Source organism: Typopeltis vanoorti, chromosome 24 (genome assembly GCF_054136105.1).
Source record: "Typopeltis vanoorti isolate ZY-2024b chromosome 24, IOZ_Tvanoo_1.0, whole genome shotgun sequence".
NCBI classification, from domain to species: Eukaryota; Metazoa; Arthropoda; class Arachnida; order Uropygi; family Thelyphonidae; genus Typopeltis; species Typopeltis vanoorti.
Window position 1 is genome coordinate 57,309,554 of NC_143572.1, and position 18,795 is coordinate 57,328,348.

The 18,795-nt window shown below is 36.5% G+C and overlaps 1 protein-coding gene across 1 annotated transcript in view; it reads left to right on the forward strand.

Annotated features, from left to right (window-relative positions):
• The window catches only part of Ziz (dedicator of cytokinesis protein Ziz), an 826,359-nt gene that overhangs the window by 714,238 nt on the left and 93,326 nt on the right, over positions 1-18,795 (forward strand). Inside the window, exons 44-46 of the mRNA XM_090414187.1 lie at positions 1,081-1,203; positions 8,728-8,841; positions 13,849-13,995. Coding sequence (XP_090270313.1) covers positions 1,081-1,203; positions 8,728-8,841; positions 13,849-13,995 — 384 coding nt within the window. The remainder of the gene's footprint in view (positions 1-1,080; positions 1,204-8,727; positions 8,842-13,848; positions 13,996-18,795) is intronic.

Here is an 18,795-nt window from a genome sequence, read left to right on the forward strand (position 1 = left end):
CTCCCCTGATCTCACACTATTTTCTGTAGAACCTCTCCAGCATTGATCCTATAACACTTCACTGAACACTTCAACTATGTCCTCTTCAGTAGTCATCAATCTCCACTTCCATCCATTGACAGCATCATACCATAATCATTCTCCCTTCTACTTGCCACGTATTGAAAAAAGTCGCAAGGGTTTTTCTTGGCCTGATTTGCTAACTTCTTCTCATACTGCACGTTTGTTTTCCATACATGGAGTCACTCACCTGGCCTGCTTTTTATACTCTTCATGCAACTTTCATCTTGTGCTGCCTTCAAAGTGCCTTCTTCTTTCAGATTTCTGTATTATTCTAGTAAAATTCCTTTACCAACTTAAATGTCTCTATAATATTATTTATTATTTACCAATTTACATTGGTAAATAATAGCCTTGGTCACTCATCTATGGACCCTTTCCAGAGGTTTTGCATCACTATGGAAACTCTGGATAGGGTCAAGAAATGATCAAATTTGAACAGTAGTCCATATATGGTCTGCCTAATGCATTATACAGTGGCACAACCACCTTTTCATGTCTACTTGTTGGTATGATTCATATTGTAGTAGTAATTTGTTATGTAAGTTTCACATCACTTGCAACCTACCTCTGAATGTCAGAATATTTAACCATTACTCCCAGATCCCAAATCTCATCCACCACCTTAAAGCAGCACACAGTCCTACACCTTTATACCTCTAAGCACAACATATTTAACTAATTAACATTAAAATTGCAATCACACTCCTTCATTTAAGGTTAAAATCTATTTAAATCTTCCTGAAGATAATTAATATCACCTTTAACTCTCCCTTTACTTTGCATCATCCAAATTGAATATCTCCTGTGAATCTACATGAAAAATCTCATTTAAAAAACAGAGCCAAGAATACCTTGTGTAGTAAGTACTAGTTACTATAGTATATTTAATTTTAAAAAAATGCATATATATGTAAATAATCTTAATAGACTGTAAATGGATTGATCTAAATTAGCTATCTTAATTTGTCATGAATTATTTTGATTTTTTTTAAATTATCTTCCCCTCCCTCCCTCTAGGATTCTTTGCTTGAAAGATTAGAGCAGTGTGTTGAAGTATTAGAACAAGCAGAAAGATATGAAATTATGGCTGAAGTTTATAAGTTAATCACTCCTATTTATGAAAAAAGAAGAAATTTTGATGTAAGTAATCATCTTTTATTTTTTGGCTACTGTTTTCATTTTTTTCTACGTTATATTTGTTTATATGTATTAGAGTAATTTCTAAAAGTATAAAAAAAAACAATATTTATCATTATTTATTAATTGGTAACTTCACTGAGTCTCAGGACTTGTGGGAAACTTGCTTCCGTTCACATCATACTTATCATACTTCTCTTGATATTCATTTGTCATCATTACACTCACCATTTCTTCTAGCAACATGTTCCACTTACAAATAAAAGTTATAGGGTTGATTATATAGGGTTGATATCAGTATCATGATAATTCTGCATTTGAGCTATGTGTACTGGTTAGGTTTTCTAGTTTTCGAGAAGATAAGATTTTGAAGAGGGTAAAGAGAAGAATTACTAATCTGGCAAGTCTCTGAAGTGTTGGGTATGAGAACAGATTGGGGGAATGCCATATAAAGAACTTGAAAAATGGGAGGAGGAAAGATGTAATCATTCCTTCTATCCACTATGTTAATTTTAGCAATCTTCTGGTCTGATTGAACATGAAGATTGTTGAGGAGATTTTTTCTAAAATGTATCGGATATTTTAGTCTGACAACAATGGATTTCATATTCATGATATAAGTTGCTTGTGGAACTATGCAGAAATTGTATTTCCTTCCATAGTGCTAGACTGGTTTGAAGAAAGACTATTATAGGTTCACTTCTAGTTGTTGCCAACCACAGCAACTTTTTCTAAGTCTTTCTTTGGCCAGTTCTCGAGTTAGTCAGTCTTTTGGCACTGTCAGTTAGGGTTCTTTTCTACCGGAAACTCTGGTTTTTTTAACTCAGCATCTGGATTAAAAAACCAGAGTTTCCATTACAGGTCAAAGTGAAATCATCAGGGGGCTGAAGCGGCAGAATTTTTTAATTTTGATGAAAGTGAGTAATCTTGTAATCCTATCATTTAGATAGAAGAAAAACATTTTTTAATTTTTCCTGGCATCCTATTAATTATGGTGACTATTTTTATTTTGCTGATCCACAGAATTTTAACAATTTCAGAGGGTTTTAAAATTAATCAGTTACTTTCCATATTGTCCAATTTATTATTTTTATTTTACTTTCATTTTAATGCTCAAGGTGTAAATTGTTTCTTATTTTTATTTGCATTTTCAGACAAACTAATTATCTTCAAGGTGATGGCCACTTGCTCTGGTGGTTCCAAATGCTCTTTTCCCCCATTTTGTACTCTAATCCTTCAGGTTAAATCCACAAGTTTAATTTTTTTTGTGTGTTTGTGTCTCAAAACATACATGTATTTTTTGAGATATGCATGCCTAGCATTTTTTCTTAAAAAAAATGGCTGAATTTGTACTCCTAATTACATGGGGTGGTCAAATAAAAATTCAAAATTTTTACGAGAGATACTCCCAATAGGTGGCTGTAATGCAAAATTGGTCTGTTCAACACCTAGAATGGGATCTTCTTGAAAATGAAGAAAACTGCAACTTTTTTTGTTGCATCTTTCAGTGTATTAATGGATCCATTTATTATTATTATTATTCTGAAACCCTAGGGAATCACAAGACTCATCGCAGGAGGTCCATGTTGTCTCTAGCATACCATCCTTAAATCCATTTAGTGTCTGCATCTTCACCACCCTATTAGGCAGTGAATTCCACAGCCCAACCATCCTTCACATGCAATGCACACAATGCTATTTATTGTTATTATTATTATTATCACATAACACCTCCAGAGAGTCCAAAGACTCATCGAGGGAGGGCACCTACTCTACAACTCTCTGTCTCCACCACTCAGTCCACCCACTACAACGAATCACATCTACCTCCATCTACAAGAACACCATCTACCACTAGTATTTTCACAGAAAATCACAAACATCCATGGCAAGATTCGAATCCACAGTCTTTTGGCTGGAAAGCGGATACGCTGAGCACTCAACCAACCAGGCCGACATTTCTCCTCTTACTCACCACCTCCTTTTGCAAATTCTAGGGATAGCCTTCAAATCCTGGTGACCACATCAAGTTGTGGTCTGATCAGGCCACATCTGGATTATTGTGGTCAAATTTGGTCACCAGGATTTGAAGAGGAGAAATTAACTTTGGAGATAGAGGTGAATAACAAAAATGATATCGGAACTTTAAAATGTTAGTTATGAGGATAGACTAAGTATATGCAAGCTAAAGAGTTTAGTGGAAAGAAGAGCAAATGTGTGTGTGTGTGTGTGTGTGTGTGTGTGTGTGTGTGTGTGTGTGTGTGTGTGTGTGTGTGTGTGTGTGTGTGTGTGTGATTCACTTCCCTTTGGTGACATGGGGAAGTGGATTATCCAGTGAAATCACCACTGCTTTATATCAACTGGTCAAAGTCCTTAGTATTACAGCAGTCTTCTGGTTATTATTATTATTCGTGACACCTCCAAGGAGTCCGAAGACTCATCGTGGGAGGACACCCATTGTACAACTCGCCATCTACGCCCCACTACCACAGCTGGTATTTTTTGTCTGTAAATTGCATGTGTTCTGAAGGGCCAATTTGTCTATATGCAGGATGAAAAACATGGGTTTCCAGTAGAAAAAACCCTGCTACCTTCATATGAGATCCGCTAACTCACCTTCGATTGAAAAAGTCCATATAAAGATTCCTCCCATCATGACGAGAATCGAACTTAGGCCTTTTCCAATCGAATGACGCAACGTACCATTGTTCTTCCAATTGCACTATGGATATGCGCTACATATTTGCAATATGTTCCCTAACCTTCATAGTTTTATCAATTGTCACTCCAGGTCCCTTGCTTCCTCCACTTTCTCTAGTATACATCCACTAATTGATTATGCAGCCTCCCAGCAGGAGATCACAAATTTCAAGACCTTATATTTAGTTAAATTATTAAAGTGACATCCCCAATTCATTTGTACATCTGTACAGCTTATTTAAATCCATCTGAAGTGCAACCATGTCATTATTATTACTAATAATCCTCCCCAGCATCACATCATCCACAAATAACTAAGTATCTCCATGAAACCCTGCAAGAATATCACTGACATAAAGGTTAAGCAAAGGTCTCAGTACTGATTGCTGTGGAACCACATGCAACTTCCTTATTTTGATATTGCTCCCCGTACACAACTCTCTGATGTCTGTCAGACAGCCTTCCAATCTAATTCACTAACCTGATATATAACCCAATGTGTTGTAACTTAAATATACTTATTTTGCAGAACCCTATCAAATATCTTTGCATAATTAAAAAAAAATAGCAGTATTTATGCCATTTCCTCATCAACTACTCTTGTCACTTGATTATAAAAGGCAAGCAAATTGCCCAAGAAACAAGAGCACTGCTTAACAAACCACGCTAGCCTTTACAGGTAATATATTATCTGTAAAGGATATTACAAATAAAGCGCCTCCATAGTTCCACTGCATAAAGGAGGATCCAAGACTACTGTTGCAAATTACCAGCCGATCAGCATATCAGGAGTCGTTGTCAAGGTCTTGGAGAAAGTAGTCAAGGGAAAAATACAGGGATGGATTGATGAAAATGAGACACTGTATGGAGGACAGCATGATTTTGTGAAGGGTAGATCATGCCTCAGTAACTTGCTCAGGTTTTATAACACAGTGACGGCTGAACTGGATAAGGATAATGGGTTTACAGTGATACTGCTGGACCTGGCTAAGGCCTTTGACAGGATACCACATGGAATTCTAATCCATAAACTGCAACATATAGGAATGGATATAGGGTTGATGAGATGGATAGGAGGGTGGCTGATGGAGAGATATCAGAGAGTAGTTTACTCGGGAGTGGAGTCCAAAAGACGACCTGTGACTAGTGGTGTGCTGCAGGGTTCTATTCTTGGACCATTGCTGTTTAATTTGTTTATTAACGATATAGGGAAGGATCTAAAAGTAACGGTTCATTTGTTCGCTGATGATGCAAAGTTGGGTAGGGCAATAGTGAATGCAGAAGATGTCAAAATTTTGCAGAATGATTTTTATAGATTGGAGGTCTGGGCTAAAGAGAATGGATGTCAATTTAATGTGACAAAATGTAAAGTTATGCATTTTGGGGTGAAAAGATTAGCAGCAATATATCACATTGGTGGAACTGTACTCCAGGAGATTGAGGCCAGAGACTTGGGAGTGTTGTTGGATAGGGAGTTGAAGTTTAGGGGGCACATTGCAAAAGTGGCTAAATCAGCTCATCAAATCACTTGGATGCTGAAGAATACTTTGACGAGCAGAGACAAGTAAGTTATTGTTCCTCTGTATCAAGCCTTGATAACACCCAATCTCTACTACTGTGTCCAGATTTGGTCACCTAGGTTTCTTCTTGATGGGGAGGAGATGGAGAGGATCCAGAGACAAGTGACCAAAATGACAGTAGGTCTATGGAATGAACCTTATGAGAACAGGTTGAAGATTTGTGGGTTACAAAAATTGGTTGATAGGTGGAAAAGGGGAGATATGATTGAGACATTCAAATTGCTGAAGAGTTTCTATAGGATTAATTCAGAGGATATTTTTGAGAACAGGACTGGTGATGGGAGGACTAGGGGACATTCATGGAATCTGGGCAAGAGTGTGGTTAGTAAGGGTGTTAGAGCTAGGTTTTTTACTTTTAGAGTGGTAAATGAGTGGAATAAGCTGCCAGAGTCTGTTGTGGGTGCTATGTCAGTGAATGAGTTCAAGGCAAAGTATGATAGATACTGTATGAATGTCGAATAGCTGTGTGGACATGATGTTTAGGGCCTCCCTCGATGAGTCTAAGGACTCCTTGGAGTCGCCCGTAATAATAATAATAGCGCAATTGGAAGAACGATGGTACGTTGCGCCCTTTGATTTGAAAAGACTTGGGTTCGATTTTTGTTGTGATGAGAGGAATCTTTATATGGACTCTTTCAATTGAAGGTGAGGAACTTGGTCTTCAGAGCTTGGTGGACAGGAGGTGGAAGGGTACAATTGAGATATATAAGTTGGTGAGAGAAGTCCATCAGATAGATTATTAATTATTATTTTTATTATTATTATTATACGGGCACCTCCATGGAGCCTGAAGACCCAATCTATCATGCCTCTCTTTGAACCCATTAACAGACAAAGCACTCATAACTGGCTCTTGCAACCCATTCCACTCACTCACAACTTTCCAAGCAAAAAATCCAGTCCTCACACTCCTACTAACCATACCTTCATTCGACTTCCAGGTATGACCCCTTGTATGAACTCTTTAAGCAACTTATACATATATTAGGCCCTAGTGGCCTGTTATGTTTGTATTAGCCATGACCTATTACGAATCGAAGCCGCAACCGCCTTGAGAATAAGATGGGTAGCTCAAGTGCCCTTGCCTCCTAGTGTATTCTATGTCTGTATATGTGTGTGTTCATGGGGCAAATTTGCCTGTTCTGGGAGATGAAAAACAAAGTTTCAGGGTGAAAAACCCCCTACCTCTGTATGAGACCGGCTAACTCACCTTTAATTGAAAGAGACCAGATAGAGGTTCCTTACATCCTGGATGGGAGTCAGACCCAGGTCTTTCCGACCAAAGGGTTTCATCTATCTATTATTATCTATTTCCTCAATCTATTCTCATAGTGAACATTCCACAGGTCACTCACCATCTTGGTCATTCACCTCTGAATCCTCTCCACTGCTTCCTCATCCCCAAGAAATCCAGAGGACCAGACTTGAGTACAGTAATCCAGTAAAACAAAGTCCATGTCTCTTATACAGTGCAGTACCATGACAGATCATGCTTAATGTTTGTGTTTCTTTCAGCTCTTCATCATGACAGATCATGTACCATGTCATGCAGTACCATGACAGATCATGCTTAATGTTTGTGTTTCTTTCATCTCTTCATCACTTTCAGAACTTTCAGTTTCAAATTAAATATTATTTGCTTATACTTGGCTATAAAATAAAAATGATCAGAAATCTGTATAGATTTTTTTAAAAGGTAGTGTGTTAGCCATTTACAAAATTATAAGATAGTTTACTGACAAGAGTTTTAATTTTAATTTTATAGTTCATTAAATTTGGATTGCCATTTTGCAAGTATGCATGATTAGTATTATCAGAATATTAGAATAAATTATTCTGTATTTACAAGGGTGGACTGAAAAGTTCTTGGCCTAACAATGAAAAAATGAATTTATAATTTCAAAATTATTTTTATTTTTCAACATAATTTCCCATAAGACTAATACATTTATTCCTGGAATGCTCCAGTGCCATTATCCCTATAATGTTCTCAGCAAGATCTGCAAAACATCCCTCTACAGCTGCAATCACCTCTTGATTCGAAGAAAAACACTGGCCAGCAAGGAAGAGTTTTAGTTTTGGGAAGAGATAGAAGTGAGGAGGGAGCCAAATCTGAGGAATAGGGTGGATGTTCCAACAATTCATAGTGCAGATCCCTTAATGTTTCCATTGCCAAAACACCTTTGTGGGCAGGTGCATTGTCCTGATGAAAGATGATTTTTTTTCCTTCTGCAAACCAGGTCTTTTCTCATGAATTTTTTCGTCTAGTCTGGTTAAAAGATCGGAATAATAATCCTCGGTTATTGTTTTACCTTTTTCAAGATAATTAATAAACAAAATGCCTTTAGCATCCCAAAACACCGATGCCATGACCTTTCTTGCTGATGGAACCGACTTTGTCTTCTTTCGCACTGAACAACCAGCTTCTGTCCACTGTTTTGACTGCTGTTTGGATTCTGGTGTGTAATGGTGAATCCATGTCTCATCCATAGTAATAAATCGGTGCACAAATCAGTTTTATTCTTGTTAAAATGCTCCAAGCACTGTTCAGAGATTTTCGTGGAATTGCGTTTTTGATCTGCTGTGAGCAAGCACAGCACCCATCGTGTGCAAAGCTTTTTCATTTGCAATTCTTCATACAAAATATATCTTACATGTTCTTTTGAAATGCCTATAGTCTCAGCAATTTCATGCACTTTGACTTGCCAGTCATCCAATACCATATCCTGCACTTGATCAATGATTTCTGGTGTTGTTACACTTCTCGGACGTCCTTCACATGAATCACCTTCGAGGCTAGTATGGCCATGTTTAAACTCGGCAGCCCATTTCTTAATTGTCGAAAACAAAGGAGAAGAGTGCCCATAAACTTCTTTGTAGAACACGATACTCAATTTTACTATTTCTAGGGATACAGACAACACTTTTGCTTCAGACAGCTGTATAAAACAAACTACTTGATAGAATGATGTGCAGTTTCACATGAATGCTTATGACAGATGCCAACTTAGAAAAAAAAATCCTGCCGATAGTGTTGCCATCTATGGTCGAGGCTGACCACCCACGTAATTAATGAAAAATTTAAGTGAAAATATGTTATTAGAAAAAATTTATAGGTTATTCAGTGCAGTTGTATAAATTTATATTCATGATTTAGTTTAATAAATTGACCATTTTTGAGTGTATTGATTGTAGTATTTCATATGTCTTTCTCACATACATGCAAAATAACTATTTTCTTTTGTAGGCATTAGCATCATGTTACAAGACACTTCATAATGCCTTCAGTAAAATTGTGGAAGTGAATAAATCAGGAAAGCGGCTGTTAGGAAGGTTTTACAGGGTTGCTTTCTTTGGGCAAGTATGTATCAGAATGAAACAGTTTTAAAATGATTAATGAAATATTATACTCTTATTATTATATACACTATTTGATCAAAAATATCTATATGCCTCTCATAAGAGTGTATATGATTACAAACATCACAACCATGGCTAACAGGTATAAAAAGAAGCACAATCTTGTTGATCTTCACAAACAAACATTAACAGTCAGTGGACTGTACTGAAGAGCTCAGTGATTTTCGATTTGGAACTATTATATGTTGCTATTGCAATAGCTCAGTTCTTGAAATTTCTGCCCTCTTGCAGATACCTTCAAGGCAGCAGGACAGAAATAAGTAAGTAATGTTATTGTGAAGAGGAAATATCGAGGAATAACAGCATAATCGTGACCTGGTAGCAGCTTAAAATCACAGAGCAGGACTCAGTTGAAATACTTCCTACTGAGTTCTGAAATGCCTCTTCAAGCAATTGAGCACCCCAACTATTCATTAAGAGCTGAAGAACTTGGGTTTCCATGACTGCACAGCTTCACACAAGCCTTTTTTTTTTTTTTTATTAATTTGCCTCAAGAACTCCCCACCCACCATGGAGCTACACATGGATGCCCAATTTTCTTTTCTTTTTGACAAGCAATACCTGTGCCCTAGAGTGGAATGCTAGGGCTACCTTGGATGCTATTCCTGCACCACAGCAAGCCTTGGGGAAGGAGACTTAATGCAACACCATTTACCATTGTCAGCAAGCCTACTAGTAGTTGGATCCTGACTGGACAAGCTAGGACTGCCCATCTTGCTGAAGAAGGGGGACAAAGTAGTGCAAGACTATCAGGTTCCCCCCTTTCTTGGATGTTCATGGGTTGCACCACATGATGAATGCAAAGCATTAGCTCCCAGTGATGGCGGTCTGGAAGATAGGATAGTAAAAAGACTTAGGAGAAATAGAGCCAAGGATATGGGATGGAAAGCATAAAAAAGAATAAGAATGAGAAGGACCAGTACCATCACTGCAAGGTATCTAGGAAGAAGCATGGCTTTGTAAAAGGAAGGTCTTGCCTCAGTAATTTCTTCACATTTTATAATATGGTGACAGCAGAATTGGATAAAGGAAATGGCTATACTATGATAATACTGGACGTTACAAAGGCATTTGATAGAACATCACATGGAAAATGATTACATAAGTTGGAGGAAATGGAAATGGGTATGAGGTTGGTGACATGGATGTGGGGAGAGAGTGGCTGATACAGACATCAGAGGGTAGTGTATGGTGGAGCAGAACCAAAGCAAATGAGGGAGACTAATGGAGGGGGGATATTCAGTTATTTGCTGATGATGCAAAACTGGGGAGGGTAATAGTTGATAAAGGTGATATACATATCATGTAGGATGATTTAAATAAATTGACAGTGTGGACAAAGAACAATGGTTATCAATTTAATGTTGTAAAATGTAAGGTAATGCACTTTGGGATGAAAGGGTTACAGTTACATACTTCATATCATATTGATGGTACTAGATTGGGAAATTGATGAGGCTAAAGATCTGTGAGTGATGGAGGATAGAGATGTGAAATTCAGAGGACATATTAGCTCAGAGGATTACTTAGATGTTGAAGAACACACTGACAAGCATATAGGGCAGTTATTATCTCTCTTTATGAGGCTATGATTCCATCTTATGTTGACTTGTGCACAGATTTGCAGAAAATTCTGGAAAACTTTAAGATTAGGAATATCTATATTAAATATAAGAGCAGTGTGAAGACCAAATTTGGTAATTCAGATTGGTTTATACTTGATAATGGCCTTCTGTATGAAAGCATCTTATCTCCATTTCCTTGTGGTGATGAATAGTATCCTAAATATCATTTGGTACCAGAATGAAACAGTTGTATTGGCAGATGATGATGTAGTGATTTGGGCACATTCAGAAGAAGAGCTACCAAAGAAAGTGGAAAAATGGATTAGTATGGTTCAGAACCTATGGGTTACATATTAATAGCAGGAAGATTTAGAGCATAGTTTTAAATCATACAAAAAATGTACAAGTTAATGATGTTTAATCCAATGGATAATTCTTGGATATTATGAAAAGTTTGGGAAGTTTATATCAGGAGATATTGAAGAAGAGGAAGATTACAATAGGACAAAGCTTTTTTTTTTTTTTTAATAAGTAAATTTGGGATATTCAGGTACCACTGATGCACAAGCTTTTGATTAACAGAAGTTGCTTTCTACCCATTTTGCCTTAAGTAGCAGAGTTATGAAGACTAAGCAGAATATAACAAGGTGACAAATACATTGGACAGGGGAGATGCATATGCAGTGGTGTACTTAGATTGTGCAAAGCTTTTGATAGACTGTGACACAACAAGCTATTAAATAAATTGAAACAGATGGTACTGGATAACAGATTTCTGAGTCAGATAGGTATCAGAAAGTCACTAGTGGTGTACTGCAGGTTTTGGGGCCATAGTTATTCAATGTGTATGTTAATGATATTGGGATGGGTTTAACTGGTGATATGCAGCTGTTTGCAGATTATGCAAAACTTGGGGAGAGCAATGCAAAGTCAAGCAGATGTTATGGCCTTACAAGAGGACTTGAATAGATTGCATGAATGGGCAGGTAAGTGGAACTGTTGGTTTAATGTTGCAAAGTGTCACACCTTATTATTAAAATATTCTGGATTAGAGATATGGTATCTTTAATTTATAGTATAACCAAGTGGAAAAACTTCCAACAGCTATCTCTAATCCAGAGAATTTTAATAATAAGGTGCGACACCTTTTGGCTACTCATATATGAAAATATGACTTCTGCATTATTTCAACCTTAGTATCACCTGTTGGTTTGGCTCCCACTGATGAAACCTCAATAAAGGTTGAAACCGGTCTGGACAGTGACCCTTCCCATAATGCATAGCATTATACATGTCTGCAAGGATGTGTGCTTTGCATTATGGGATAGTAAGGCAAGTGATGTGAAGTCATTAGCTTCTATATATGAGTTGCCCCAATCCTGAAAATACTTCAAGCACAAACTTCGTTTGCTTACACTTGGATAAAGGATTAAACCAAGTATATAATTTCTTGGTATCTTTAATTTATAGTATAACCAAGTGGAAAAACTTTAATTACCAGTATATTCTTGATAAGTAATTCTTATCAGGTATATATCTGAATGATTTCTAATTAATTCTTCTTATTATTATTATTGTGTTGGGAGGTTCACCTTAAACATAACAGTTTTTCATACCGCTCCTTAAACTCTCATTCACTGTCTACATTCTTACTGTCCTGTTAGCAATGTATTTCATTCTCCTACCACTCTGCATGCAAAATACTTATTTTTACTTTCTTACTCACAAGTTTGTAACTAGAAATAGCCTCTTGTCCTTGTACCAAATGAAAAATCTCCTTAGCGTCAATCTAGTAAATACCTCCAAACAACTTAAATATCTCAATCATATTACCCCATTGCTTTCTGTCTGCTAAACTGTGTAGATTACATGCCATCAATCCTCATAATCACTGTTCTGTAGTCTCAATATAATTTTTGTTATCTTCCTCTGTAGATCAGATCTCAGCACAGTGATCTAAATGTGGTCTAATTCAAGGTTATATACAAGGTTGTATAATGGGAATATACCACCTACTGATATTTCTGTTGGTCACTATCCTCCTCAGTATTACAACATTTCTCTAGATTGTCTTAAAATCTTTTTGATATGTCCTCTGAATTTCTATCTGATATCATCTCAGGAATCTCTAATTTCATCCACTTCTTCCAGTACAGCCTCACCAAAAGATTGTTAAGAATATATATTATATAGGTTTGTAGATAAGTATTATCTTATCCATAACACTTATAAGATTAAATGGTCTGTAGTTCTCACTTTATTAATTGACCTTATTTGAATTGGAACAAACCTTGCAGACTTCTAATAAGAAGGGACTATTTCTAAAAAAAAGTTAGACGTGAGTTGATTAACCCTAGCATACATTTTCCTGCTTCTAAAGGAGATATATTCTTATCCCTATCTCCAAACTTCTTCCATTGGCAGATGATTTAAGATAGTGACAGTTTCCTCCTCCTTGCTTACTGATACTCCTAAGCTAAACTAGTTTCATCTGCTGATGTAATCTATCACATCAGCAGAAGAATGGTTTGGAAGTATTAACCTCAAGAACTTCTGACTGATCAGTGTTCACACATACACCTGAAAATGAATTTCTCCAATATCATGGCTGGATTTTTTCATATTATTCCTGAAGATTGGTTATTTTTAGCTTGTTTTTATTATTCACTTATTTAGTTTTTACAAATTGTTATTATTTTTCAGGCATTTCCATGGAGTCAGACTCATTGTGGGAGGTCTACTCTAATCATTGTTCACACAATATTTATCATATTTTTCTTTGAACTCTTTCACTGACACAGCGTTCACAGCCATTCGCCACCCTCGAGGCAAAAAATCGTCTTAACACTCTTGTCAACCACACTTTTACACATTTTCCAGAGTGGCTTTATGGCCACATACTGAAAAAGAGTCTTTGGTGCAAGTCCTATAAATCCTTTAAATAACTTATATGTTTCTATCAGGTCTCCTCTTTTTTGCCTACCAGCTAAATCTTGGAAGTCAGACCTTCAATTTCTCCTCAGAAAGAGTAATCTATACACCTACCATAATCTTTGTCTATCCTCTGGATCCACTTTGCCACTACTTCATACCTGTGGAATCTACTCAATCAAATATGCACACAGTAGTCCAGATGTTGCCTTTTTAAAGGAACATAATAATCTCCCTGTCTTTTTACCTGAACTTATTCTTTTTAACAAAAAAGCAGAAAAGTGCATATAACATTAATGCTATGCTAAAAGACATTCACTATATAGCAAGCCATCCAATATAAGACTTTTTTTTTGTCATTTTGAGTCCACTGTATTAAAAGTTGACTGTTGCATTACTCCTTATGTTTCTCTTTATATATAAATTAAAAATTATTTTATACATATTTTAAGCCATACTTTGATGAAGAAGCAGGAAAAGAATACATCTATAAAGAACCTAAAGTGACCTTTCTAGCTGAAATATCAGAGCGATTGTATCAACTTTTCTGTGAAAAGTTTGGGAAGGATGTTGTGAAAATGATAATGGACTCAAATCAGGTAGTGTATATATATATATATATATATATATATATATATATATATATATTATTTACATGTTACATTAATCAGGAATAATGATATTTCATATATGCTTTCATTTTACTTATTAACCTTTTTATTGTAATTATTGTTTTGTAATAAATTTAAGGATTTGTGGCTGTGATGATGGGAGTATGATATCTTGGGAAGTGCCATATTTGTGCACAGACAGTGACCTTATACTATCAGATATCTAAGTTTTTAATAAAAATAATAGCCTTTTATTTGCTCATTTTTTGAAATTGAAAATAATGAGGCTGTGCTGATAAATGAGCTTAGTTCTTCCAAACTGGAGACCTAAATCTGACTATGCACCTATAGAATACATTTTTATTTGTTGCATCCATAAGATTTTATGAAACCAAATGCTTATTTTTCAGAGCATTTTGCAAAATCAATAACAGCTATTATATTCATTTCTTTTAGGCTTGCACGGTGATCCGAATGCATTTTTGGAAATTATGGAGACAACTACCGTGTTTGAATAAAAACTTTAGTTTAATATTACTAAAATTTTACAATTCGACGTTTCGACCTTTATGTTAAGGTCATCTTCTGGAGCGTACAAATATACACAAGAAACAAGCTATACTACAATCATACTGGTTCGTTAAAGACACTGACTAACCGCTACCACAATTGTTATCCTGACCTCTGGTGAAAAAAACCAGTAATGAACGAACCAGTATGATTTTAGTATAGCTTGTTTCTTGTGTATATTTGTATGCCTCAGAAGATGGCCTTAACATAAAGGTCGGAACGTCGAATTGTAAAACTTTAGTAATATTAAACTAAAGTTTTTATTCAAACACGGTAGTTGTCTCCATAATTTCCAAAAATGCTATTATATTCATTTTTGTTTGTCTATATATATAACTAATTCTTTCTGAACTCTGGATGAACTGATCAGAATTTTACTGAAATTTGATGTTTGGAATCCTTACGAAATGTGTTATTATTATTATTCGGGACCTCCATGGAGTCACAAAACTCATTGTGGGAAGCCCACCCTAGAAAACACAGTCTATTTTATTGCTCCTTGAACTCATTGCCTATTCGTACTCTCACTACTCTATCAGGCAATGCAGTCAACAGTTCAACCACCCACTATGTGCAAAGAAATCACTCCTGACCCTCTTGCTCATAACTTCCTTTCACAACTTCCAAGAATGGCCCCTTGTCTACGCTCCTTTACCATGTTCCACCAAACGAAAGAACTCCAATGTCAACCCTATAGCTACCTCTTAAGAGTTTAAATTTCTCAATCATATCACTTCTCCTTCTTCTATCTATCAAACTCAGTCCACATTCCTTCATCCTATCTTTATAACTAACATTGTTCTGATTTCGACCTTTATGTTAAGGTCATCTTCTGGAGCGTAAAAATATACACAAGAAACAAGCTATACTACAATCATTCTGGTTCGTTAAAGACACTGACTAACCGCTACCACAATTGTTGGCCTGACCTCTGGTGAAAAAAACCAGTAATGAACGAAGAGGCAGAGAATGCGAAGAATGCAGAGGCAGATAACTTTGTTATCTGCCTCTGCACTATTTGCAAGGTTAATTTATCCCATTCAAATCCTGGGGATGAAAATTTGAGCATAAGAGTCCAGGTGTAGTCTGATCAGTACTTTATATGATGGAACGAGCACTCTTTTTTATCTGCTGGTCACTGTCCTTCTCAGTATTGCAGCAATCCTTTGGGTTACCTTCACCACCTTTGCAATATGTTCCTGGAATTTCAGGTTTCTATCAGTCATTACCCATAAAGATCCCTTGCCTTCCCCACTTTTTCCAGGACAGTTCATCCAACAGACTATGCAGCCTCCCATCAATGTAGTACCAACTTCAAGACTAGATTTAGCTGAATTAAATTGATACCCGATTCATTTGCCCATCTGTTCAGTTTATTCACATCCTCTTGAAGGGCTACCACATCTGCACTATTACTTATAACCCTTCCCAGCTTCACATGATCTGCAAATATCCTTCTGTAATCCATTGACAGTGTTATTGATATAAAGGTTAAATAAACAATACAGGTCCCAGTACCGAGTCCTGTGGGACTCCACTCATAACCTTCTGCTTCTTTGATACTGTTCCTTCAAATATCTAATACCTATCAGACAGCTAATCCCCAATCCAATTCACTAAGCCAGTATCCAGAACTATGTGCTGCAACTTAAATATCAGCTTATCATGTGGCACCCTGTCAAATGCTTATGTAAAATCCTCCCCCCCCCTGAAACAAAGGCAGGATATGCCTTTCCCTCATTAACTGCGCTTGTTAATTTATTATAAAAGGCAGATTACTAAAATAAGAGCCCTTTAACAAATCTATGCAGACTCTCCCAGATAACATTACCCTCATTTGCCCAGTGCTGTAAATGATTCCTGACTAATTTCTCCAAAATCTTAACAACTGCTGATGAAATACAAACCAGTGTATAGTTTGACACTTCCATTCTACTACCACCCCTATGCAGTAGTATTATCTTACCCTCCTTCCTCCTTGGGCACCTGTCCCATAGCCAGATTCTCACTGAAAAGCCAGGTTAATGGAGCTGTCAGTTCTTTAGCACATTCTCTCAAAACTCGTGTCAAAATCCCATCTATGTCTGTTGCTTGAGGGTACATGTCAAGAATTTGATGATGATGATGATAGTTTTTAAAGTGGTAACTATTTTGCTTGTATAACAGTTGGGAAATTTTACATATAAAGCATGTGATTTTGCATGTTGGTGACAAATTCATACATCCTTCATCTCCCCTTTGACATGAATTGACTCTTCTTGACACTCTACCAGCTACAGTTCTCTCAACTGTGGGCAGATAGTATCTACATAATATCTACAGTATCTACATAAAGCTACATTTGATATCTCTGATTATTAGATTTAATCCACTTTCTTTCTTGATGTGATCTATATAGATGATGTGTATAAGCATGGAAATAGTGCACCTTTGTCTTACACCTGATTTTACATTAACCCTTCCTTTAGCTCTAGCTGCTGATTTCGAACTTATATATAGACCTCTGTTGCTCTGTACAACGTTACACTTACCCCCATATAATTGTAGTATTCTGAACAGCTTTTCTCTTTGCACCTTGTTATATATTCTTATTAGATCTTGAAAACTTAAGTATACAGATCCTTGTTATTTTCCCATAAAATTTTGTGGTAAAGTGAAAATATGAATTTGACAACCTATGTTTGGCTTGAACCCACCTTGTTCTTCTCCACATTTCTCTTTCACAATTTTCTTGGCCTTTGAAGTATGCTTGCATAAATTTTAACAGACACTCAGTTTGTGAAATTCCTCTGTAATTCATTCCTGTGCATTTTTGCACAACTTTATGTTAAACAGATATCTTGCAGGTACTTATTATTATTACACCCTTTGTAAAGTTCACAGGCTCATCATGGGAGATTCATTCAACTGACAACATATTTATCATACAGAATCTTAAAATTCTTAACACTCCTTGCATTAACAACATATTCTAGTAATGCATTCCATTCACCAACAGTTCTTCGTGTAAAAAATCTACTCTTCACACCCTCTTCACCACACTCTTACATAACTTCCAAGGATGGCCTCTGGTTCTTCCTCTCTTGCTTTCTACTCTTTTTATAATTCCCTCTGGATTAATCTGATAAAATCCTTTCACTAACTTAAATGTCACTATCATATCATCTCTTTTCCTCCTATCTGCAAAACGCTGCAGTCCACATTTCTTCCACCTCTCTCTCTCCATAGCCAACACTCCAAAGTTCTGATATTGTTTTAGTCACTCATCTCTGGATCCTCTCCAGTGTTTCCCATTGCACTGAAAACCAGGTGGCCAAATTTTGTGTCACCTGGTATAAAGTGACACAAGCAGTTGTGTCACTTTATACAGTGACCCAACTGCTTCCTATCCCTACATGTTAGAGTGCTTCTTATCATAGTGGCACTACAATGTGCAGCCTTTGCTGCACTTGCAATATGCCCTCTAAACTTCAGTCTACTGTTAACTTCCCTCCCAATTCTCGAATCTCATCCCCTTCCAGCAGTACAGCTCTGGCAATATAGTACAGCGCCTTATATTTCCACACTCCAAAATGCAACACCTGGCACTTATTAATATTAAAACTACAACCCCACTCTTTGTCTAAGTCAAAAGACTATTGAAATCTTCCTGAAGGGAATTAACATTAGCAGTGTTACTATAATTCTCCCCAACTTTGCATCATCAGAAAACAACTGAAGGTCCCCATTCAGTCCACATGATATGTCATTTACAAACAAGTTAAACAGCAGGGACCCAAGAACAGAACTCTGGGGCATGCCACTGGTTACTCTCTTTTGTTGAGACTCTGCTCTATCATACTCAATTTGCTGGTATTGTTTAGCTTTGCTCTTTTGTTCAAAGTTTCCCAAAACATTTCTGTATACCTGGGATTCATTTCCTATTCTACTGTTGAGATTTCCAACAAGAACAAGGCCCAACTTTTCTGTTTTCATGTCTAATGATTCAAAAAATTCCTCTGCTTCTTCCATAGTAGAACCTTTTATGGGACCATAGGCACAAATAATTTTCAACTTCCAATTCCCCATTTTGAAAGTTGCCCATATAACTACTTGAAATTGCCTGCCAGTTTAGAAGTTTATCTTCATGTTTGGTGTTGAATGTTATTTCTACTCCTTCTTTTCCTGATCACAAAATCAGACAGATAATAATAATTCCACATTGACTATGAATTGATG